At 44.5% G+C, this 25,110-nt stretch overlaps 1 protein-coding gene across 1 annotated transcript in view; it reads left to right on the forward strand.

Moving 5' to 3' along the window:
- The first annotated feature begins 68 nt into the window (after nt 1-68).
- LOC144477328 (uncharacterized) overlaps nt 69-25,110 on the forward strand; it is a 106,070-nt gene continuing 81,028 nt past the window's right edge. Inside the window, exon 1 of the mRNA XM_078195012.1 lies at nt 69-640. Within this exon, the coding sequence (XP_078051138.1) occupies nt 175-640 (466 nt within the window). The 5' untranslated portion in view covers nt 69-174. The remainder of the gene's footprint in view (nt 641-25,110) is intronic.

Here is a 25,110-nt window from a genome sequence, read left to right on the forward strand (position 1 = left end):
CAAGCGTCGTCCGCGGAGGGGCAATCGACAACGATCCAACGCAACCGAATCATTCGCGGAGGAAAAATCGTGATCGAATCAGGCCCGACGATACACCGCGAGAACTTCACCGGAACGTCGTACAGAGGAGGATGTTGTTTTAATCGGGTCGGATCCGTCGACGATAGTACAAAGATGCCGCAGCGATCGCCGTTCGCGATCCAGGAGCTGCTGGGCCTGAACGGCGCCGGAAACGGAAGCGGCACCGATCGCGGTTCACCCCAGGCGTCGCCGCCGGCCGGCGTCTCGGCGGTCTCGTACGCGCCAACGGCGCCTCATCACAAGCTATGGGACTACATGCCCAGCCTTACGAACCATCTGGGCAATCTGGGGAATCTTGGGAATCTGGGCAACCTCACGGCCTCCAGGATGGCCTACCTGAATGCGCAGGCGGCCGTCGCCGCTGCCTTCCTGCCGCCGCCCCATCCCCACCCCGCCCACCATGTACCTCATCATCAGGTACATCAACCGGGACAACTTCCGGCCTCGCCTGCCGGCGTCAACGTGCATCCGGCGGCACACGCGCAGCACGTACTTCCGGGCACCGCCGTCACCGTAAATCATCATCAGCACAGCCCGAATCAGCACACACCGCCCCATGGTGAGTTTTCATAGTTTCGTCAGTCACTTTGGCAGCGCCGCGGAACTTCGTTTACCTGCGAGCTCCGCGAATTGAACCCTTTGCGCTCCGTTGTCTCTTCTAAGGTTACATCGCGATTTTAGTATGTCACCAGATATTATTATACTATATCATATAAAGTATACTATAACATATAAAATATGCTATATAATAAAAAGTATACTATATAATTTAAAATATACTACTATATAATATAAAGGTTAGTAAGGGCTGGTGGGTACCATCCACACCGTCGCGGAGCGCAAAGGGTTAAACCCTTGCACTACAATAACGAGACAGACTCGCGACGTTTCGTGCACGATTCGATAAACACGGCTGCCACCTCATTTTTATTAAATCCAAACAAAAATTCAATCATCTGTCATCGAAATCTGTGGATGAAAGTAAACGAGGACAATCGGGACACTGGAGTCGTCTTGTGGCATCGAGGAAATAATTAAGGACGAAATAGTCGTAATCAACGTAGCTCTCAGAGACGTAATACGTGCAAGGCGTTAAGCGAACGCGAAACAGACTTTTTAGCTTCCACGCGGCAAACTGTGTGGTACAAAACTGTTGCGGTAAGATTTACTCTGCGATGCCGATAATTCGAACTCGTTTCTCGTAATTCGTTTAATAATAATAATCGTTTGCTCGAAGAAAAGGAAAGCTACGAGAGAATAGCTGGTGTAATTCGATCCGAGCGAATGGAGTAACAGGGCACTAACGGTAGTTTTTGTTGCTATAGGAACAGAAAGTTGAATCATTTAGTATATTATACTAAATTAGTATAAAGTATAATAAAGTATATTATAGTATAGTAAGTACAAAATATTACACTTTGGATGCTTTCTTCTTCTGAGTAATTCGGCTTTTAGTTCCAGTTTAGCTATAGTCTCAATTTTAACTTACTTCAGTCAACCGCAATGACTGTGTGAGTTTCGTCTAGCAAATGTTCTATGGTTTTAGGATCAATTCTAATTGGTAGAACGGTGTCGAGTTAAACGAGCCAATACCACGGTTAAATAAGTTGGAATGAGTTTGAACGAGTTTGAATAGGAATTTAGGATGGAATTAAAGATTGACTGAAAGACGGTCACGCTCTGTCTTGTAATATTAAGCACGGGTATAAAGAAGAATATTTATGGGACAATATAATAACGATAATTGAATTGGATCGTTCGACATTTAATGCTGGTAGGTCACGGGTCATAGTGACTTCTGGCTTTCTTCAGAAACAGATTAGAGTGGTGGTGTTATATCAAATTGGACTGATGTATTGGTATTCGGTAATCTCATAAACATCTTTAATTAATTACAACTGTTTTAAACTAATTGGATATAATAGAACAGTCAATGGTCATTTGTTATATTGACTCGTATTATATTTATTAATAATGCTCCTGTTCCCGCGTACTTTATAGCAGTTGTCGTTATAAATAGGTCAGCAATGTTACACACGATTTTATAATTAATAAACTATGGATCTTCGTACAAGTTTTTATAGAAACAAGATTAAAGGAAAGATTTGTTTCGTTAACAAACATGATCTTTACCAACAAGGATAAAGTAGAGATATTAATGTTCGTTATTTGATTTGTAGCATCGTGAATAGTTGTAAATTCAATAAATTCATAAATATCCATAGTACAATGATTGAAATTTATCATGATGCGGCAAGTCTTGAAATGAACGAGATGGGATAGTTTAAATCGCGAAGTATTAAAGCATTTGGTACAATTACTTTGAATTTAAGGTATGAACGCTATGCGTATACACAAATATAGAATATTAATAACTTAATTTCAACTTAATTTTCTAAACCAACGATCTCAAAAGAAATAATGAACAAATAATCTACACCAGCCCACTTTTGTTCCTGATATCTTCACACATCAAAAGCAAGAATTTTAATAGTCTTTTAAAGTATGATAGTATAAATAATATTTGATAAACATTAATAAAGCGTAAGGAAATTATTATAGAATATTCTGATTTGGTAGATCAGCATTCAGACATGGTTAAAGGGAATGGAAGCTATGTACCATACAGCGATTGTAGTTCTATCATGAAATAGGACTCGCATACCCGGGGCGAATGTTTTTTGGCTGACGTTGTTTCTAGAGTTGGGACTCGGCTCAACACGCAGGGTGTGAAACCGAGAGAAGCGTTCAATCCTTTCCTTTCAATCCAAGGGCAATCCAAGCTCCTTTCAGGCAAGCACTGAACGCTTCCTGCTTGTGACCGGCACTAAAACGGTACCTTCGAAATTTCTTTCTCTCGAAGATCCACGAAATTAGCGCCGACAAATTCCTTCACGGAAACCGACTCTCATCTCTGGACACAACGCCATAAAGCGCCATCATAACCTCCCATATCCCCAAATCGAAAGACGTTCGCATCACGATCTCCAGATCTGCAGATCGTAATTAACTTAGTTTAAGGGGTCCATTAGCTTATACGTCCATTGTTCTCGCTGTATTCCTTGCTACTGTAGACCGACGTTGTTTAATAAATTGATTTCCGATAAAGCCACGACGCAGCGAAGCAGCGTCTGTAGAAAAGATAGCGCGTTAACCCCTTGACGTACCATTTTCTTCACAGTCACCGCGATTAGGAATTTTTCAATCGGTATCATTTCTTGGAACGGACGGAACATTAATGTTTATACCGTGCCTGAATTTACACGAATGCTTCAATATTGATAACAAGGGATTAGAATTATATTCCAATTTTAAAGAACAGAATAACATCCATATTTAACCTGCTAGCTGCGTACGACTTGTATACACGTCACAATAAAATGTCAATTTTCCAACTTATAATAAATATACTTCTTCTACGAATTATGTAAAATTGCTTCCGGTGACATAGTCATAAATTTCGCACTGTTTAAAGTAATTCTAGAACAACTGGCGACGAAACTATACTTACTAACGTTCGATAAAGGACGGAACAAAATTGATCTTCAAAATAAAATGACGCGGCTAACTGGTTAATTATTTGTTATTAGTAATTTCCATCGCGAGTCGGTCTCGCCAAAGTACGGCAAGGGGTTGAACTCTCGTCGATATTCCAGCCGGTTGTAAAAGTATTCGTTTCTGCCGCGAATTCTCTCGTTGCTTCGTTCCAGCGAATCGCGTATCGCCGTGGCCGAGCCTCGGCTTAACGCGTTGACGCCGTCATTATCATTAAACCTCGGCCCCGCTTATTTATGGATGACGATTAAGATGACATTGTTTCCCTCCGTCACGTCGTTTCACTCGCGAGACGCGGCCTCCCCTCTCCCCCCTCCATTGTCCCGCGACAATTAGGAACCGTACCATTTATTCCGCGAACGGAGCCTCCTAACTGTTCCTTTCATCGGGGCACCGCTGGGCCGAAGAAGAATTAATAATTAATTTTACACAAACCGTAGCCCCGGTATTGTCGCCGAGTAACGAGCAACCACTTCTTTCAATCTTACACGTTCGTTAAGACCTACATCTTGGCCTCGCGGCCGCCTAAGAAGAAAATGGACCCTGTTCACGGGGGGAACAAGGATCGCGCGGCGGCTCGGCACGGGATCCGTCGAGTCGTTAACCCCGCGCGCATCTAGACGGCGAAATTTACAATGAAAGTGACCTGAACTTTTCAAACGGCCGGTCTTAGCCACCTACACACACGCGCACACGACGCGCACACCTGTATACACACCTCGCCCCGCGCGCGCGCGACTCCTTTTTAGAACTCCTTTGCAGTCACGGCTCGCGACCGGTCGCGAATAAAGCCCTCGAGAAACCAATTAAAATATACACCGCAGCCAGAAAGTTTCGAAGCGGTTCTTTGAATGTTACCGAGAAACCCGGGGATGTTCAGTTCAGCTCCGTGATTCTCGTCGAAGAGCGCGTACCTCTGGGCTCCCGCGGTAACAACGCGGTACTCGATGGTTAACGTTTAGCTGGTCACAATGTTTAGCTGGAAAATAGGCGAGAGCTTTGAAACCAGTAATCGATCGAAGGACGAAAATTCAGCGCGCGTATTATGCAACATCCTGTTTCGATAATTCACACTTGGTGGTACACGTAGTTGAACTGAATCCCCAGAAGGCGAGAACTATCGCTCGCATGCGTTCCAATTCCAAAGTCTCATTTTTTGACACGAATTCCGTTTGCACTCGTTAACGCGATCTTCTGCTCAAGATTAATCGCAGATGGGAATATTCGTGGTCGTTCGAAGGCTTTGTTCACCGGTTCCAAACATTCTTGAAATCGACAGCAAAGAGTTGAACAATGTTTCACCGGCTATGGTCAAGGTACTCGGCGACGGAATCAGACCGGCGCTATACTTGCGTGTCAGAGCTAACGACGACGTAATAACGCATTGATCGGCAATCGCCGGGGATCGCGTTTCAATCTTCCGACTCGTCCGAACGAACGACCCTCGGCAACGTTGAAGTAAATTAATAGGCGTATCGTCGCCCCGGCGTGAAACGAGCACTTAACGTGCCACTTACGGCTATCGTTTAACAGAGAGCCACTCAAGATCGTGTTACCGAAAATCGACGGGCCGCAGGCGAGCGCACCTTTGTCGCGTGTACACGCGCGAAAAGCCCATTGTGGCCGGGGTCCCGGGGGCCGGTTTTGCGGGAAAAACGCGGGGCCCGGACGACGACGACGACAGCTGACCCACGTCTCACGCCGCCGTGGAAACGTGCTTGGCAAACAGGCCGCGGGAACCGACGCGCCTGATGATCGCGAACGGGTGGTGCGAGTCGATCGCGCCAAACGGGAAATTGGACGTTTAATTATCGGGACCCGCGAGTTTCGGGGCGAAGACGCCGACGGTGTGGAGGACAATCGACTGAACGGATCCGCGTCCGGCACCGGCGTGTTAGCGACAGTTAGACGAAAGACGGAGAGGGAAGAGGAACGGGGCGGGGGAGAAGGGAAGGAGGGCGGCCTCCGACGCGGCCTGGGGTGACTGCACTGTGGGAATTGAATATTTTTGTCAGAATAATCCCCAACGTTATGAATAATTAGTGGTATAATGAGTTGAGTGTTGGGCAGACCTGCAATGTCTCACCAAAACACAAAGAGCCTCGACAAAACGTAAAAATGGCCGCACCCCGGCAAACTGTTCTCAACCTGCACGGACCGTGCGCGTCGGTCTTCGTCTCGTGAGAATCCGTTTCCTTGCGTTTCAACCAAATATTTCTAAACGTTATTAAATCTGTCGAAGAATTGACTTGAACAGATATAAATCAATTTTTACATCTCCTGTTAAATAATCGTTAAAATAATAGTTAAAATAATTTCCAACAACTGGAACGATCTTTACGCTTTGCACAAATTATTCTATACAATATACTTGCAATAATTGTCGAAAAGCGGTACCTCGTTGTCCAGTAATTATTTCTAACGGCTCTTATTTATAACGATTTTTATTTGCCGGTAATCCGGCGGATCGCTTTCCCTTATTTGTTACAAGTGGGGTGTGCGAGCGTTATCGAGAGGTTGCGGTGGCCGCGTAAATAGAATGGATATTTTTCGTCGAAGTGGCGAATCAACGCCACAGTGTCAACGATCGACGCCGTAGCCGTGGATTTCGCTCGAACACAACGAATTTTGAGAACGATTTTCGGGTGTCGGGTTCCCGGTGCAGCACAAAGGATCTGCCCTTCCATTCAAACGTCACTCTGGCACCTCGTCTTACAGTACAGCATTTATTTGGCGCACTTCATTCGTCCCTTTTTTGTCTTAAATCTTGGCCAGACTTAAAGACGAGAGCACAGAGAGAGAGAAAGAGAGAGTGAGAGAGAGAGAGAGAGAGACTGGCGCGGCCCAACTGCTCGATTCTCTCCCGATAATAAATTATATCGATCGCCCGTGGGATCGATTGCGCGTCGTCACGCTGCTAATTCGACGGGACCCGCCACAGGGTTGAACCCGGGGCTGGTATGGCTGTCTGGCTCGCTCGTCGATCACCGAGTCTTTTGTTCTTCGCGCATAATGGACCCTCCTGCCCCAAAATCCGGGGCAAGAAGCCTCGGAACCTTGTTTGCACACTTCACGGGCCTAACAAATTTCGCCGTCGCCCGGGCCAATCAACATTGATTTTGCAACTGCCTGGCAAACGTAACTGCGGAGACGTTGCGATATTCGTCGACGAGAATCTAATCGAGCGTTTATCGTCGCGTTAACGTTTCACCAACCGGGGTCGTAAAAATTTAGCTCGATGGTAAATTTTCATTCTCGTTTCATTTATTTCATTAATCGCGAAAGATATTTAATATCCAAAAAAATTATATAATAGCGAAGCAATTATATATAAGCAATTATAATTATTTTTTATTGTTAGATTGGTAGTACAATCTAACACATTGATCTCAATAACAGACATCAAATTATTGGTTAACCCTTTGCACTCGAAGCAATTCCGACTACAAACCTAAAATAATTTTTCTGGCTTCTAGTGTCTCCATTTTATATAACAAAGTTCATTTTATGCACACAGTATAGACCCATATAACAGTTACACTTTTTAACCATTTTTAAACCTAAGCTTCGACGATATTTAGTAAAAATAATTTTCGAACGTGTTACAACAATTTCAATGGCGCTGCAGAGTCGCTACTCGGGGGCAAAGGGTTAATATTTAGCAAAATGAACCAGCGGAATAGAAACAGGTTCGAATCGTAGTAGGTCGTCTTCAAATTGATAAATTTTATTGCAAAAAGCGTACCAGAAATGGAAACGCTAAAAGTGAAGAATTGTAAACCATGTTTCGCGTAGAAAAATTATAAAATTCATGAATATTATTTCATGTGAACACTGGTTCATGAAATTAACACAGAAAGATTAATTTCGATTTTTGTGCATCCTTCACCGAGCACATTTAACCCCTTGCCGTACCATTTTCTTCATACTTGCCACGATTACGAATTTTTCAATCGATATAATCTGTTAGAAGGGACAGAAAATTAATGTTTAAACCGTACCTGAATTTACTCGAATGCTTAAATATTAATAACAAGGGATTAGAATTTAATTTTAAAGAACAGAATAATATCCACACTTAATAATTTATTCCTAGTAATTTCCATCACGAGTCAAAGTACGGTAAGGGGTTATGCTTGTGATAGAAACAATTGTTCCAATCTAAACCATGTTAGTTCAGAGGTCGGTGTTAAGAACAATTCAGCCACGAGGAATGATAAAAATAATCGGTAAACAAGAGCATTGTAGAATCGGAATTTCTGAATAAGGTTTCACCCGAACGGCGTAGTCCACGCGGAAAACCGCAACAATGGCTGCTCGAGGTACGATCGGCGAAGGTGGGAGGGAAAAGGCGGAGGGTTTAACTACGAATGATCGATTCGCCGGGCGCGACAATAATCGGTATCAGGATGAGAGAAGAACGGCGATGGGAGAATCCGCTACGATCGCATTGTCTAAAAATTCCGAGATTCACGTTCGGTGTCGTGGCTTTGCCTTTCCAACGGTTTACGCGCTGTCTCGCCTCGCACTCCTCTCTCTCTCTCTCTCTCTCTCTCTTTCGCTCGCTTTCTCGCTCGCTCTCTCTCTCTCTCTCTCTCTCTCTCTCGTTCTCTCTCGGCGTGCCCCGCTCTCTCGTTCCCTCTTCGTCTCGCTTTGGCTGGCTCTGCTTTTTCGGTTCGTTTGAAGTTGGCAATCAACTAGATTGCCTATCAACGCCTGGGAAGTCTCCTTGCACACTCCCGTCAGTCCAGTCCTTTTCTTGCGCGCACTCCCTTCTCCGTCTCTGTTACACCCTCGCGCACGGCCACGCGACAGCGTTGTTCCTCGTTTATGCCCTCTTCGCGCCGCGCGCCACGGTCGTGTCTCTCCTCTCGCCAAGCGATTTTCTGTGTACACGTTCACTCCCTCCGGTTCGCGACGCCGCGTTCCCTCCTTCCCACCTCCTAGCCCGCCGCCCGTTCCTCCTCTCTTTCTCGAGCTTTTCACCTCGGCTTCTTCACGCTCGCTCCCGGCCCCCGGGTTGGTATCGTCCCGGTAACACATCTCTGCAAACGATTCCGTAAAACGTGGCACAATCGGCACGCCATTGTTCCCCTGTACCCCTTTTATACGAGGAACGGGGAAAGTGCAAACGGTGTGTTGGAACGGCGCGCACCACCAGACACGCTCCGCGGGCCTCGCGACTGCTATTCTTTTTTTCTTTTTCGTGACTACTTAACCGGGGATACGCGGCGCGCGGTTCCGCGATTTTCGGACGCCTGTGCGCGCGATTTGACATGGGATATGTAGAGTTGTTCTGCTCGATTTTGCGCAACTTTAACTCTTTGCAGTTAGAACCATTCTGGAAGTTGGCTATCAGCTACTCGGCGCTACTTTATTGTATTGGGTTGTTCGGAAAGTAATTTCGTTTTTCCCAAGGAAAGACTTAATTTTTTTCACAGCCAACTTCACGCTTAAGCTGCATAATTATTATATAATTGGACAACTGATGTAGTAAGTCTTGTTTGCTAACAATTTTGTTTTACTAAATCTACACTAAATCTACCTAGCTCGAACAGTGGCTACGCATTTTGCTTCAGAAGAATGGCAAGACTGGATTCATAGATTTTCTGCCATTTGTGTTATAATTTATGCTTCACTCATAATATCCATTTAATAATTTTGTATGTAAAAGGCGTATATTTTAAAAAATTTCATAAGAAAATATTAATCTAATATAAGAAATTCTAAAATAATATTTCTGGTATGTAGGCATTGCTGAGGGCTTCTGTAGCGAATAGTTTCTAAAGTGATTCTCATTTTCTTTACACTTAGAATAATCATAATTCTAACCTCTTAGGCACGACGCGCTATTATAGTGGCTTTTGTGAATGTTTCGTGCTAATTGTATTATTAGTTATTAAAGTAAACGATTAAAGTGAAAGTGTACAATACACTAAGAAAAGAATATGTATAGCTAACACTATACATAACTGTACCAAAAAAAAAAGTATATTAAGAAAAATGGCAATTTAGTCCTGAAAAATTTCATTCGCGCATAATTCAGCCGTGCCTAAGAGGTTAAGAAACACATACGTGACCAAGGGTTCCAAAATTATTCTTATAGATATCACTGAAGCTTAGATTGAAAAATTTGTTGAAAGTGTAATTATTGCACGTGTCACGAGACTCAATTTCATGTGCATAGAATGAATTCTGTTATATAATATGGAAGTATTAGAAGACAAGAAAATTATTTCAGACTTCCAGTTAAGATCGTTTCGAGTGCAAAGGGTTAAATGAGAATATCGCAGAATCTTAGTCATCATATATAGAAACGTTAGGCTAAAGAGATAGAAAGCCAGCACCCCTCGCGTCTCAAAGCTCGAAATTAGGCCCCTATAGTCACCCTCCGACGCGAAAGATTAAAACCCACTGAACAGCCGAAAAAAATTGAAGAGATTCGCGTTCCAATTCCATGGTAACACAGTCTTGGCTGTCTTCAGACCTGTTGGTACATCGCAAGGGTTGACACGCGGTAAAGAAAGCGAGAGAGAGAGAGAGACGTGGATCGACAAGATTCTCATCTAGATCCGTCACGCCCCTGCCGGAACGGTTTCTGTCCGGAAAGTCGAGGAACGACAGGGAAAAAAAGGGCGAAATTCCTCGCTTCCCCGCGGCTGGAAAGAGGGAGCCCGGGGGTGGGGGTGGGCGGACGGCGATGCTGGAAGCACTGGATAAGGGGTGCGGCCTGTAGGCGCAGGTCGATACTGATTAGTACTTCAAAGCGGCTTGAACGCGAGGCCCCCACGCGCGCCCGGCCTCGACGATGGATTCGCGACAAAGCAAGCGACGGCACTCGAGCGAAAAATCTTGAACAAATTAGCGGATTATGAATTCGCCCGGCTTTGTTTCCGGGAAAGTGGCTGCGGACCCGGGTAAGAGACTCGCGAACAAGAACACCCAGCCAACAGAGGCCCTCCTACTCCTACGTTTCCCGCGCCCCGCGCGTATCGGACCGTCGTCGCGTTTACGCGCCGCGATTTTGCGCGATCACGTATATACAAGCCGAGAGTGAGAGAGAGAGAGAGAGAGACCCGATTGCAATTCAAATTACCTACCCCTTTGGCGGGAGATATTGATACCGCGAGGCCGGAGACCGCCGGAAGCGGTTTCGATCCTCTCGCCGAGGCGGAAGACATTTTGTAGCCGGCGAGACGCTTCGAATTCGATCAGCCGCGCTGAAATCTTGCTGACTCCTCGCCGCCGGGCTCTTCACCTCGCTGGAGAATTTTTGGCGGGTCCAAGGTATTTGTAATTACTGAACTCTGAATTTAATCATTCGGACTGTAAATTTATTTATCTAAAAATTTAAGAGACTACTTTGAACGTTCGATGTAGAATATTTTTCGAGGCGAAATGATCTTATTTTCTTCATTGTTGTTGCGAAATCGGAATTGGTATAAAGATCTATGTTACCTCTTAAAATTCCCTTCGAATTTTGACATAACCTTAACACACTCTTTTAAGTATACTCGTCGAAAAATATTTAATTTCTCTATATTTCATTAATACAAAGATAACAACTGGATTGCGAATTTTATACATTTATAAGTTAGACGATTTAGTCACCATCCTCAATTTATTATAATAATATTAAAAACGAAAAAACATTTCATCCACTTTATGTTTCTCGCGGTTGACTTGGACCATCTACATTTTATAAAAATCAGCGCTGTAGTTCCTATATTAATTGCAACGTAAAGATAAGTAAAAAGCTAGCAATGTATACGATCTCAAATAACACGAACGAATTAAATTTTCCACACGCGTGTTGAATATAAAGAAAGCGATGAGTCTTTTGTTACAAGAACTTTGTGTTATCGTGGTATATTTTTGTCTGCGAATAAAACGGACAAAGGTACGTGAAAAATAGGTATCGAGTATGCATCCGCGCGACAGTTAAATTCGTCCGTCCCGAAAGTATTGCAGGACCGCCGGCTGGCTCGGTGGCTTATGCAATTGCGAATGCAAATTAAACGAAATTAAACAGTTAATTAAAGTACCGGCAACCCCCCCGGGGAGAAGTTAATTGAGATTCTTGGGAGATTTGTCGCGCGGAATGTCTTAATTTAGTCCCTTAAGCGCCCTAACTCGCCTTAACAACTTAGAATAATTGGATAACACTGCCAGGGCGTGCTCACCGTCAGAAGTAGGAAAATTCAGACTCTCGGCGCGGAGAGAGACGCCTCCCTCATTTTTCCCCCCTTCTTCCTTCGTTTTTTTTTTCTTTTCACCTTTTTTTTTTTAAACACGTCACGATTCACCTGCACGCACCCTCACAGTGATATTCTCTCTCTCTCTCTCGCTCTCTCTCTTTCTCTCTCTCTCTCTCTCTTTACGGCTGGTGTGCCCTCTTCGTGTGCCTTGACTTACTTAGTTCACGTCTACCCGGTGCAGCCTTGTTCAACGACGCTGCTGAAAAGCGCTTCTCCAACAAAAGCAGATAAAAAAAAAATCTTAGAATCTCTGCGCCCTGGAAGCTGCCACAGAAATGTCATTGTTTCCTTGGACGGGTGGTGGTCGCGGGGATTATTTTAATTTCTACCAACTAATTGTCTCAGTTTTGTTCCCATTGTTCCTCTAATTTTAGTTGTCGCGCCTCGAGGATTTTATATTTGCTATAGTATGCTCCGATCTATCCGAACGCTGCTCCATTTATAAACGTCGCGTCGTTTTGTAAAACTTATTTCGTCGATTAAATGGAGACCAAAAATAATTTAGAATCTGGTACAATAATAATAATAGTAGTAGCATAAACTCTAGTGACATAATAATAATAGTAATATAGACTCTGGTAAAATAATAATAATAATAATAATAGTAATGTAGACTCTGGTAAAATAATGTAGATCGTCGTCGACGTTTATCGCGAAAGAAAAGCTATAGTCATATCATCGAGTTTGTTACAATCGTTTCGATTACCTGTCAAGTTTACTGCAATTGTGTTCCACGGTTTGCTGCAACGAAATTCGTACAATTTCGACCGGTCGAACGAATATCGCGTCAGACGACCATACGGGAAAGGAGGTATCCTCATTTTCCCATCGTTCGGCTGACCGCAAACGTTCTCGAACCGGTCAGAAATGATTTTCTCTCATTACACCCCGGTCGCGGTGTCAATCATACGACCCCTCCGTCCACTAATCGTCTAATCGCGTAATCCGCTCGAACAAACCAATCCGGGAAATACGGGGGAGATCTCTCCGCCCTGTGCCCGATCTTCCGCCCGATTGCCAATGGAAAATACGAAATGGCTATCCGAGTAAGAAAATTGATTTGCTCCGCGCATTGACATATCGGATATACGACGGGTCCACTTGTCATTTACACCTCGTATATTCGCTTGATTCACTGCTCGTACGAATCAGGCGACTTCGACCATTTTTAACGCCTTCGAACATTACATACAGATATTAAAAAACAATATTAATATCTAAAGATTAGTGACAGAAGGCTGCAGACAATTGATATTTTAGAAATGACTATAATCTGTGCAGTTGGAAAATTTTTCAAAGACATAATGCGACGTTTGCATTATTAAATATTTATGGTATTGCGTTTGTAAATTTATTGTAAAGAATATTGTGGTTGTTTATATGAAAATTCCTCTTACTTACTTTTCTATGAAATAATTCATAAAAATCAGAATTTCTAGATTCTAGACGGTTCAACCCTTTGCACTAGAAGCTATTTCAACTTCGAATCTAGGATATATTTTTTCACCTACAGTATTTCCATGTCATTTATTGTATTTATTGTATAGTGGTGCGTCAAATTCGCTATTTATGTGCAAAGGGTAAAATAAGCCAACGACGATGTTCACTCCATTGCACAGTGTTCTGCAAAAGTAAGAAGCGTTCTTCGAAATAATTTGTTAAAGCAATTTGCATTACGATAGATGCGGTCTGATTTGCTATAAAACAGGGAAACCGATTTTTCTTAGGATCAATTTAGTTGCAACGAGATCAGCGAAACGACCGGAAACGGTGCGCAAGATCGACGCGGGCGTCGCGTCGCCACGTCGAAAATCGTACCGTCTATCGCCTAGGCGTGATCGTTACTCAATTATTTAATTTCGCGGTGCGTTGCACCGTGTCTGCGTTCAATGGAAAATCCGTCGACGGGCACGATTATCGACAGACAAACGGTATCGATCTACCACCCCCGCGGAAGTCATGCGCGCTAACAGGCTGGGTAAGCATGTTTCACCATAGCGTAAACTTTCCCGAGAGGCATTATTTCAAGGCAACACGCGCGCCGCGCCGCACTGCATTGTCGTCCGCGAGTTAGTGGACTGCCGCGCAACAACAATCAACGATAAATAAAATTTTGCAAGCTCCAAAGTAGAACTATTTCCGGCTAATCCACGGAACGCTGTTACGCGTTCACTACAAAAATCATTCTCGTTAATGTGTAACAAATTCAGAACGCAACCTTCTCTCTCTCTCTCTCTTTCTCTCTCCCTCTCTCTCTCTCTCTCTCTCTTGCTCTCTCTTCGTAACAGTAAAGTAATGAGTATTTACGCGCGGTGAATTCTGCGGTTCATAGTTGATTATTTCCGTGACAATCACTGCAGATGTTAACATTGCACATAGATCTTTGTATTATAGTAAGTGAACTTTACTTTTTTCACTTCACAATTTCTTTTGATTTACACTGATTTATACGGATTTTTACTGATTTCTTTTGATTTACACTGATTTATACGGATTGATACTGATTTCTTTTGATTTATACTGATTTATACGGATTTATATTGATTTATACTGATTTATACTGATTTATATTGATTTATACTGATTTATACTGATTTATACTAATTTATACTGATTATAGTCGCGTCTGTACATTGTGTAAAAATAATATATCGAATTCCTCATTTAAAGTCTCAATGTCCATTTAAAATAAAATGTGTCCATAATTATGAAAGTGGTCTAAGTAATATATTTCTTGTTTCGAGATATTTAATGAATCGCATTCGCATAAATTGAAATATATTTTTACATTATACGATTTTTTTATTTAGAATTTTATATATATATATATCGTAAAAGTTACATTGAATAAATATAGTTTAAAATAATGTGGTGTAAAATAACTGATAAACTCATATATTTTTTTTAATTTTGACTTAGACCACCATCATAATTATGGGCACAAGTATTTCGTGTTTTCTTCGACAAAAAGATCAGAGTACCTTTCCACGCGACGTATTCTTTCAAGAGGCAGAGCGTTTCAACTTCGGACACGCTTCTCCCCCCCTCAGCCAGCATTTTGCAATTTGCGACTCCCCCCCGATACATCCAGGATAATTTCCGTCCCCCAATTACGGGCGATGATTGTCGAAGTAAAAAATACGAATCGAATATTAGTCCGTTCTTGTTACATGGGAAGCTCATCAAGAATTGGAGGACGCCAATTAAGGCGAGCCCAACAAAAAACTTCTTCTGCATTATGTATTTATTTCCGAGCACGGGATCAACTCGTTCACGGCCGTGGCAAGCAGTCAGCGTGAGCGCACCCCACTCGTGTCGTGTATAGATAGGCGACTATCAATCGGCCTTTTCGCGCCCACTACTCACCTCGTAAATTTTCACCCTTTGACACGCGCCTAATACACAAGCCCCCTATTCGGGGGGGGGGGGGTGGGGGGGCTTCGAGTCCTCCGCCTCGGCTGTACGTTGTTGTCGGCGGCGGTGTGTTAACGGCGACGGTAGCGGTCGACGCCTCGCTCTGCCTAACCCCTTCGGGTGGCCTGCGGGACGTTAATGAAATAACACGGGAATTAGTCTCGGACATTACCGGCAAACTATGTCCATTACCGTGGCCCCCGTGGGTCTCGTACAGTTCCCGGGAAAGTTTCTCCGCTCCCGATATTCCGCAGAGTTTCCGGCCACCGTTTCTGCCAATCGCGGTACTACCCAGTTTGTTAGAGGATCGCTAATTAGTGGGTGACGATTAGTGGATCTCCCTCCCACCCTCCCTCCCTCCCTCCCACGCCCCGTTCGCTTCGCGTCCGTGAACCGTCCGACGATCGATGCTCGATGAAAATTAAGGGAAATTGACCGTAATTGAAGTTACCGAGGATCCCGAACCGGCTCCGACTTCCAGTCGGATGTCGGCCTCTATCCGATATACCATGGAGCTGGTGGTTTAGGGCGCGGACGGCGTCGAACTATGAAAAACAATACCTTGTTTGCCCGTTTTTACCGCTCGATGGTCTTTAAGGGATGATATTTGTAGCCCAATCACAGCGCGTAATTGCTATGCTTTCCGACGATAGCCGATAGGATGCGTTACGGATCCGACGATGGTTAAGCCACGTATCAAATGCACAGTGCGTCAGTGGGTCAGGGTAATTGAAAATACGCCGCGGCCTCTCCAGGCCTCAAGTCGCTTACGCGGGTCTCGGCGCTATGCCGCATCACGTCTCTTTCCTCCGGCGTGCATGTAACTAATTTCACACTCCGGCGGGAAAGTAGAAGGCGAGCATAACGCCTCCTCTCGACCGAGCCTCTTTTGTCACCCCAACCCCCCCGCCCCTGGCCGCGGGTCTCCCTTCAGAAATTCTAGTGTAAATCTCGCTCGCGTCGCTTTCTTCTTTACGGATTACACGTTCGTAACGCGGCGCGCGGTCGAGTGTCGAGACAATGCCGATGGGTTGACTTTGGAACGGAGAGGACGCGCGGGATCCTTCTGATACAGGGTCATTGAACGAGTCTTCTTCTTCTTCTTTTTTCTATTGAGAAATCGTGGCTCGACGGGGGAAGGTAGGAGGAGAGGGAAGGGAGGGAGGGAGGGAGAGGCCACGCATTCACCTGTCTGTATCGCCTATTCGAGGGGATGAATAAGAAATTTTAAAGTTCGTGCGAATTTCAATTAGAAGTTCGCGGGACTGAAACGTTAAATGGATCTCTGGAAGAAACGTGAAAAAGTCGCAAATGGGACACCTGAATTGCGAATGGAACGTTGATGCATCCTCGACACCCTTTTCACACACTGGCACTCTCTCTCTCTCTCTCTCTCTCTCTCTCTTGCGCGAGCGCGCGGCTCGGTCGAGGATCACGATACCTGTTTACACGTCTGGATCAGACCGTTTTATACTAAACCCGATTGTGCTCCAGCGAAATAACGAGGACTTCCCCATTCTTGCGCCCGCGCAAATATTTCTTAGTTTTCTTAATTAACATCCACTTGATGCTGTTGCGCGCGGGGGCCCGACGATGGGAGCGATATAACTTTTGTGCGATTCGATGCATTAATTCCCTTCCGGATGAATACGTTTTCGCGAACGACACTTCAATCTCGAGAGTCGGCATTATCCGAAAATAATATAATGAGCTATGTGCCGTTTAATGCGTCGCGTTACGATACACTTTGCAATGGTTCGACTTTATGTTATGTTAACTACTAATATACCAAATACTGTATCAACTGTATATAAATGGTAGTTATAGACGTTTAAGGTAGTCATAGACTTAGTCTGTTCGTTCTAATCGTCAGATATATAAATAAATGATAATCGATAATAATTTTTAAGAATAAATTTTGACGAGATTTCGAATTGTGGAGAAAATAATTAGCATCTTCTCCGAGAAAAGGGAACATTTCTGAATCGAGTATGATGTATCCTGCCATGAGGAAGGAAAAGTCGTCTACTTTTTTAATTCGTCAGCTGATCTTACATGCTCTTCAGCGTAATTAACCACTTACGCTATAATAACGAGTCAGACTCGTGACACGATATGTATATTATTCATTTCTTCTGCATCGAAAAAAAAAGAAAAAAAATTGTCTGATCCTATTATTAAAATTATTAAGGACAAATAAGTATAAACCATCGCAGCGTGAAAAAGTAGTGCAAGAGGGTTAATAACGCTGATTTGTACTCTGTGATTCCTCAGCGAAAGTTCAACCCTTTGCACTCGAGTGGCGATCCTGAAGCGTCACTAAAATTTGCTACACTATTTCTCAAAATAATTATAATAGTATCAGACTCGTTTATATTTAAAGATTACTAAAATAACAAATATCACACCCACCAATAAGCTCAATTTGATATGCATAAATCGCAATAAATAATATAAAATAGAAATATCGGAGCTCAGCAAATATGTTTAAAACATAATGGAAATAGCTTCGAGTGCAAAGGTTTAATACATCGATGACCAACGATAATTAGCGAACGAAGCAAGAAAGCTAAAATTGATGGTTGGCAAAAATATACTATAATAGAAATGTTTGAATTTCGTCGAAGTATCGGTCGTATGTAAAATCGGTGCGGCGGCGAACGCGTCAAAGAGCCATTTTTCAGGGTGGACACGTCGAGGCACCGAAACCGTTCGGCGGATCGCGCGCTCGCGTTCGCTCGGTTCGGCATCGGCGCGCACGTAAACGCGTGTGCACGGAGAGACCCGGCCGTACGTGTGTGTACGCGCGATGCGTGTGTACCGTCGGTGGCGTGTACCGTGCTTTCAAGCGAACGACCGTAAGTCGCTCAAATTGGTATGGATTTCCAGTCCAACACCTCGATTGTCCCCGGTGAAGAGTGCTTCGCGAGCATACATGAATTCACGCCTCAAACACACGGTACGCGCCGCGTAGTCCTCCGTTTTCCCTTCCTCTCTCTCTCAGACTCTCTTTCTCTCCTCCGCTCTCTCGCTTTCGCTCCTCTCTTTCTCTCCTCCGCTCTCTCCTGCTCTCTTCCTCTCCGTTCCTCTCAACCCGTTCCTCACCCCGACTTCTTGCTCTTCTTTCCCTCGACGTCGGTCGCCCCGCGCGCGCGCGCGCTCGCCTCTCGCTCCCGCCGTCCCGGTTGCCGATCTTTCTCGCTTTCTCCGTTCTGGAGAGGTGTCGCGAAGCAAATCTTGCCCGGCGCTGTGTATGAATGGGCACCGGGGAACGCGCGCGACTTCACACGCGCGTACGTAAGCTCGCGCGCGCGCGCGCGCGAGAGAGAGAGAGCGCACCGGCGAGAAGCACGCTCGGTGTCCGCGCCGCAAACACGCACACACACCGTGGATAGATACGTGCACACACACACACATATACATAGAGCGGCCGGGCAAGCCACGAGGAGGAGACTTGATTGCGTGCCGGTGAATGCGTTTCCACCCGTTCTCTCTAAGTAGCAGCTCATTCCGCGATGCTTGCTCTCGCGACTTGGAAAACGAGAGAAGGTAGCGGGCTTCTCTTCGTGGTCGGGGCTCTTCGGAGCCACGAGTGCGTGCGTGCGCGTCTCTCCGCGAGACCGTGTGCCGACGACGACGACCACCCCGCTCTCCTCGTATCTATGTTGCTGGCACGGCCAACGGTGTATGTACACCGTCGCGACACCGATCTCGAGGATAGAGCTTATTTTTTTGTTTTTATCCTGGGCTGCCGCGCGCGCGAGCGCGAGCTCTCTTTTCATCGGACGCCGACGTAGGAACTCCTTCTTTTTGCTATTTACGCCGGTAATTATTTGTCGTCGAGTCACCGGGGGAAAGGGGGGGGGGGGGGGGGCCGATTACCGAGTGCTCGTTACCCGGCCCCCGGGGCATCGAGAATTACACAGGGAACCGCAGCCAGCCGTTCTCGCGAGGGCTAATTACTCGTCTCGCGGTTCTTTCGTCTAATTTGGAAACTCGCCGCGCCGATGGCACCGTCGCGCCTGCCTGTACTCCGTCGAATCTTGTAACGCTATGATCCGCGATCGATCACCGATCGTATTAACCACTCGAGCGGCGCCAATGAAAATTGTTGCATCGTTTCCAAAATAATTTGGACATTATTAACACTAGAAAGACGGGATCTTGAAGACGGAAAGATGACTGCTTTTCGGCAATATAGGTATAACACACATAAATATACCGGAAATGAAGGAGGGGGGGGGGGGGCAACAACAATGATTAATAAACGAATTTATATGTTGTAGAAAAAGTCACAAAATTATAAGAAGCTGTGTCATTATTTACATAATTATTTTTCCAATTGAAATTGAAAAGCAGACAAAATGTCTTGCTTAGGCGATCTAGTGTTAAAGACCCTTTTGATGATTCACTGGACTCAATCTCAAAGCTTCTCGTGTGTAAAGGGTTAACCATCTTGATCGATCACAGTTTTCATCGAATTTGGGTATAGATTCCATTTTAAAGAATTCAGAGAGTATCGAGTAAATGAGCCAGAGTATTGTTTCTAAAGATGGAGGAAGATCTGTGAACATTTACTAGAATTGTTGAAACGCAACGATAACACTGTGTATGGGATTTAGCGCTTGACATAAGAAACTAGCCTTCTCTCTATAGATAAATGAGAATTTAGAGTTGGCTTGAGCATTACAGAAAAATTACATGAATAATTATTACAGTTTCTCTTACATATTTATACTTATTCGTGTTTTTAAACGCATTGTAAACTCGTTCACTACCGAATACAGGTAAATACGATCTTACACATAATATAGATACTCTGCACTAAGTTCCGCTATTTTATATATATTATATTGTAGTGAAGTATTTCGTGTAGTGTATAAAGTGTATTACTCATTTTCGTACACGTCCATTAAGAACGTACGAAGAAATTCTCTAATTTGCGTATAGATAGTGAAAAAGGTATCACAAAGTTCAATGTCTCCAAGCTTTATTATACAATGCTCTACAACTCACCCTTTAACCTCTTAGGCACGACGCGCCATTATAGTGGCTTTCGCTGATGTTTCGTACTTTATTCAATTGTATTACTAGTTATTGAAGTAAATAATTAAGGTGAAAGTTATACTAGGGAAAGAATATATATAGCTGATATATATAGCTATAGCGAAAGATATATATACTAAGAAAAATAGTAATTTAGTTATGAAAAATTTCATCCGCGCAAAATCCAGCCGTGCGTAAGAGGTTGAATCAAAAGCTACACTAAAACGACCCGAACTCTCTGTACCGATGTTCAAGAACCCAGTCAGAAGAGTCAACTAGCTCGGTTAAACGTCACAGAATGGGGCAGAATGATCTTCGTCGAGGCTCACGCAGGCTACGCTTCACAGGCGAGACGTCGCCCGCTGATCTTCTCGTTCAGGTTACTCCGCGACTTTCTAAGGCCGCGCGCGAAGGGTGAGGCTTATTTCTGAGCGGGGTCCATCATTGGACGCGTAGCATACCTGCCTTAACTACTACCTCTAATCCGCCTCCTCTAGGATTACAGTAGAGCTCCAGGCTGCCTCGCAGTCCTCGTCACGCTCTTCCACAGTCGCGCGAACGAAAACCATTGAAAACAAAAACCGGACGCAATTTGTTTGATTTCGTTCACGCCTCGAATCTCCGGGATCGTTTCATTCGGTTTGGTCGTCGGTGTTGCTTGTTATCATCAAAACAAAGTATCAAAAATTTCTAAAAGAACAAAAGCAAAGCCTGTTCGTAACACCGGAACAACCAGATGCACCGATTGAAACGCAGCGATGCAATTCATCCGGCCAGTCAGATTTTTCGTCAACAGTCTCCCTTGCAAGAGGGTCGCGCGGCTCTCTCGTTGCTCCAGTGGCTCTACGCGACCCGACACGCACGCTCACAAATAATTTTGTTAACCGCTCGGTCGATTAATTAAAATCCGTGTGGTCGCGCGGCCACTGGGCCGGAACGTGAACAGAGTACACTTTTAAATAGTGGACGCGTCGAACGGCTTGTGTACTCTTATGCAACTTACAGGTGCCCATTTAGGATGGACTTCGATGGAGTATTATTATTATGTTATACGCGCATGGATAAATCAGAAACAGTCGTTGGGACGCGAGTAATCTCGAATGGTAGCTCTAGCGTTAAAAAGTGGAACTCTGCACGGGCGGAGTGTCGACTGAGCTCTCTCTCTCTCTCTCTCTCTCGATGGAGATAGTTGCAATTAAAGTAGCGTGTACTTAATGGTTGGTTTATCGAAAGGGCGTCGAACAAACTTGAAAACCTTAATTATGTTCGTACGTAGTTACTTGGCTCTTTAGGAAATTTGTTTAATTGGAGTCTAGCAAAGCATAGGGCACCTCCGCAAAGATTTCTTTGTACTCTGGGATTAATAAGACATTTATTATACTAATGAGCAAACGTGATCGTATGCATTATAGAAACTACTCTTTTAGTAGGTCGTACAGTATATAGCAAAAATGATATGTACAGTTTATTGTAGAGAACAGTAGTGTTCAAGTTATTTGTTCGTTTCATTTTCCTCTAATCATGAATACTTCATAAGAGTATTTGATTTATATTTCCTACATCCACGTACACTGAATTATTGATAGAGAATTTTTGACATTAGGCTATTTATTAATCCCTTGCACTATTATAACGAGTCAGACTCGTAACAAACACCTCGCGCATGACTCAATAAATATACCAATCATTGCTATTAAATCGTAACAAAATTGGAATCCTCTGCCATCATAATCTACCATTTATATATATAAATCCATAATTAATATATTATTTATTAAGAAAAAATATTTAAATATATAATAAAGGAAGTAAATGAAGACAAACGGAAAACTAAAATCATCGCGTGACATCAGGGAAATTATTAACGGTGAAAAAGTGGTAATCGACGAAGACATCGCAGCGCGATGGGTAAAGCAAGTAAAATTCAATTAAAACGACGCCACGCGCGGCGATGCAATAGCAGGCTTGGAACAAACGTCGAAAAGAACCGAACGGGATAATTTGGTGCGCGCGACGGGCGGTGTCGGTCGTCGAACGGGCGAACGTGTCTCCGTAAAATTCAGGTTGACAAATGGCGGAAACGAGCGTGTAATCGACTCGCTCTAGCTGACTCGACTCCGCGTCGAGGAAAATTGCACACGGCGAACGCGGGATCACCGGGGGGATCACGTCCGTCCGTGGCGCGTCTTGAATGGAGGCGTTCGGTTTTCGGGGGAGGAGAGGGGGGCCAAGAAAAGAGGCCCGTGGAGGAGGGGCGGACCGGGGCAAGGACGTCTTTCAAGGAGTAACCACAAATCCCACCATAATACTAATAGGCCCATAATAGAGTCAATAGGGCTTAGCCGCGCGACGACAATGAGATCTTGTCAAAATACGCCGGGTAACACGAGACCTAGGAAGTGGATTTTTCTCAATGGTGGAGGGCCCCATGTCTTGTCACCGGCGGCGCGGCCCGTGGTCGGTATTGTCAGGGGTTTTCAAAAAATCTGAAACCTTTTCACCCGTGGAGACGCGGATTCGGGGTTTAAGTTTCACGTTCCCCGGGGGCAAAGGGGAGGAGGAGACCCGGGGAAAAGCGGAACACGCCGATGGAATCATAATGCCCCGTGACACGCGTCCCCCCCCCCCCCCCCCCCCCCCGTTCCCGAACCACCTTTAAGTGAACAACTGCGGATGGATTTCAGCGCTCGGAACCGCACGGCGACGATGCAGACTTTCGACGATCTGCTACGGGAACGTTTGTAATCCGGCCTGTTGCAGTAGTACAAGAATTAGATGATAATAGTATGCACTATTCAGTAACAAGAGGCCTGCTGTTTATTCTTCGCTTTAAGTATTATTTTCTGTGGCGAGTTTAACCCGTTCAGGGATACTGTGTATATTTAATTTTCTTTAAATTATGATTATTCCAAGGGTAAAGAAAATGAGAATCGATAGAAAAATTATTCGCTACCAAAAGAATCTCATCGAATGAAATGAGGTGGACGATAAATAAAAAAGAAATAATTAAACAGATTCTTCTTTCATACTCTAAAAATTCATCCAGACGAAACCGTTTTTCATCTGTAAAGATTCTATTCCTACAGGTTTTCTTCCAGTGTATACGTTTCTTCGCAAATTCAAGGCCTGCTCCTTATGCTTCTTTGTCAATCGTGGTTTGGCTTTTATTCTTGATCGGTTCATAATATTACTCGTTTGCAGCCTAATATCACTCGTTTGTACATCAGCTTTGCAAGCAATTTCTCTTGCGGTAGCACAAGCCATTTTGACTTTTACGACCAGTAAGCGCAATTTATGCGTACATGAAATTAAGTCTATTTAACAGTTCATGCTTTAATCATTCCTTTAACCCTTTGCACTCGAAGCCATTTCAAATGTAAATCTAAAATAATTTTTCCGGCTTCTAGTGTCTCCATTTTATGTAACAATATTTCATTCGTGCATATGAAATTGAGTCTCGTGACTCATATAATACTTACACTTTGAACAATTATTAAATCTAAGCTTTGGCTATTAAAAACAATTTTGGAATGTATTACAGTAATTTTAATGGCGCCGCAGAGTCGCCACTCGAGTGCTGAGGGTTAACCTGTTAGCTGTGTACGACGTGATACACGTCATAAGGAAATAACAATTTTACATCTTATAATAAATATACTTCTCCAACGATTTATGTCAAAATGCTTATGGTAACATAGTCTTTCGCATGATTCAGGATAATTCTAATAGAACAATTATCAAAAAGACTTCACTCAGTGTGATTGATAAAACGCATAACAAAATTTATCTTCAACCTATATCGACTCAGCCAAGTGGTTAAAAATAACTAAATTCGCTAATGTTAAAATTTGATTAGAACATCGCGTAACAATTTCGAGCGGTGCCTCGGAGAGCCACCGTCCGACCGCAAAGGCGAAACTTTGAAGTGCGATTAAGGGAACGACTGCTCGAAACGAATTGCGAGCGGCGTCTCTTGGCCGCTCTTGCGCGCGCGCGTGTTCTCGAAACCGGCTGAGAAATCGTTTGCCGCGTGTGGGATCTGTATTAAGGTATCGCCGAAACCGTGCTCCATATTTGCCGGCGCGGCACGGTTCTAAGGCCTGTTAAGTGTTCCGACGTTGGAGCATACTTTTCTGGGTTAATTTATCAAACAAACGCGCAAGCTCGGCGCGAGCCCGGCATCCCCATTTTAAGACGGCGCGGCTCGTTAAAGTCGTTTGAGGGTGGAGTCCCGCCGCTCCCGGTGGCCGCCAAGCCCACGCAACTACAACTGCGACTATACAACTACCACCCACTACTACCAGCCAACCGCGAGCCCTGCTGGCCCGGCACCGCGTTACACGGAAAGCGCGAACTTTGCGTCACCCGCGCGCGCACACACACACACACACACACACACACACACCGACGCCCGAGAAACCGGGGTCCGCTCTTTATCGCTCCGTCGACCGGGAACGAGACCCTAACCTTCTTAGAAATGCGGGAATCTTTTTCAACCCCTGTTTTTCAACCCCCCGACCGGTCGGCTACGACGCCGGACGAGTTTATTAGAAGACGGGAAACGGCGAGAACGTCTTAATAGACGCGATTCCCGGGCGCTAAGCCGCGTGAAAGGGCCCCGGCTGTCTGATGGCTGGGGACGCGTCGCCTGTCGACTTTTTCAGGAAACGAGCTAAAAAATATACGTACGCGCGCGCGTGTATTTTTTGAGCTCGCAGCCTTTGCCGTGCAGGCGTGTACGTTTACGCGTGACCGT

This window comes from Augochlora pura, chromosome 2, assembly GCF_028453695.1.
Source record: "Augochlora pura isolate Apur16 chromosome 2, APUR_v2.2.1, whole genome shotgun sequence".
NCBI classification, from domain to species: domain Eukaryota; kingdom Metazoa; phylum Arthropoda; class Insecta; order Hymenoptera; family Halictidae; genus Augochlora; species Augochlora pura.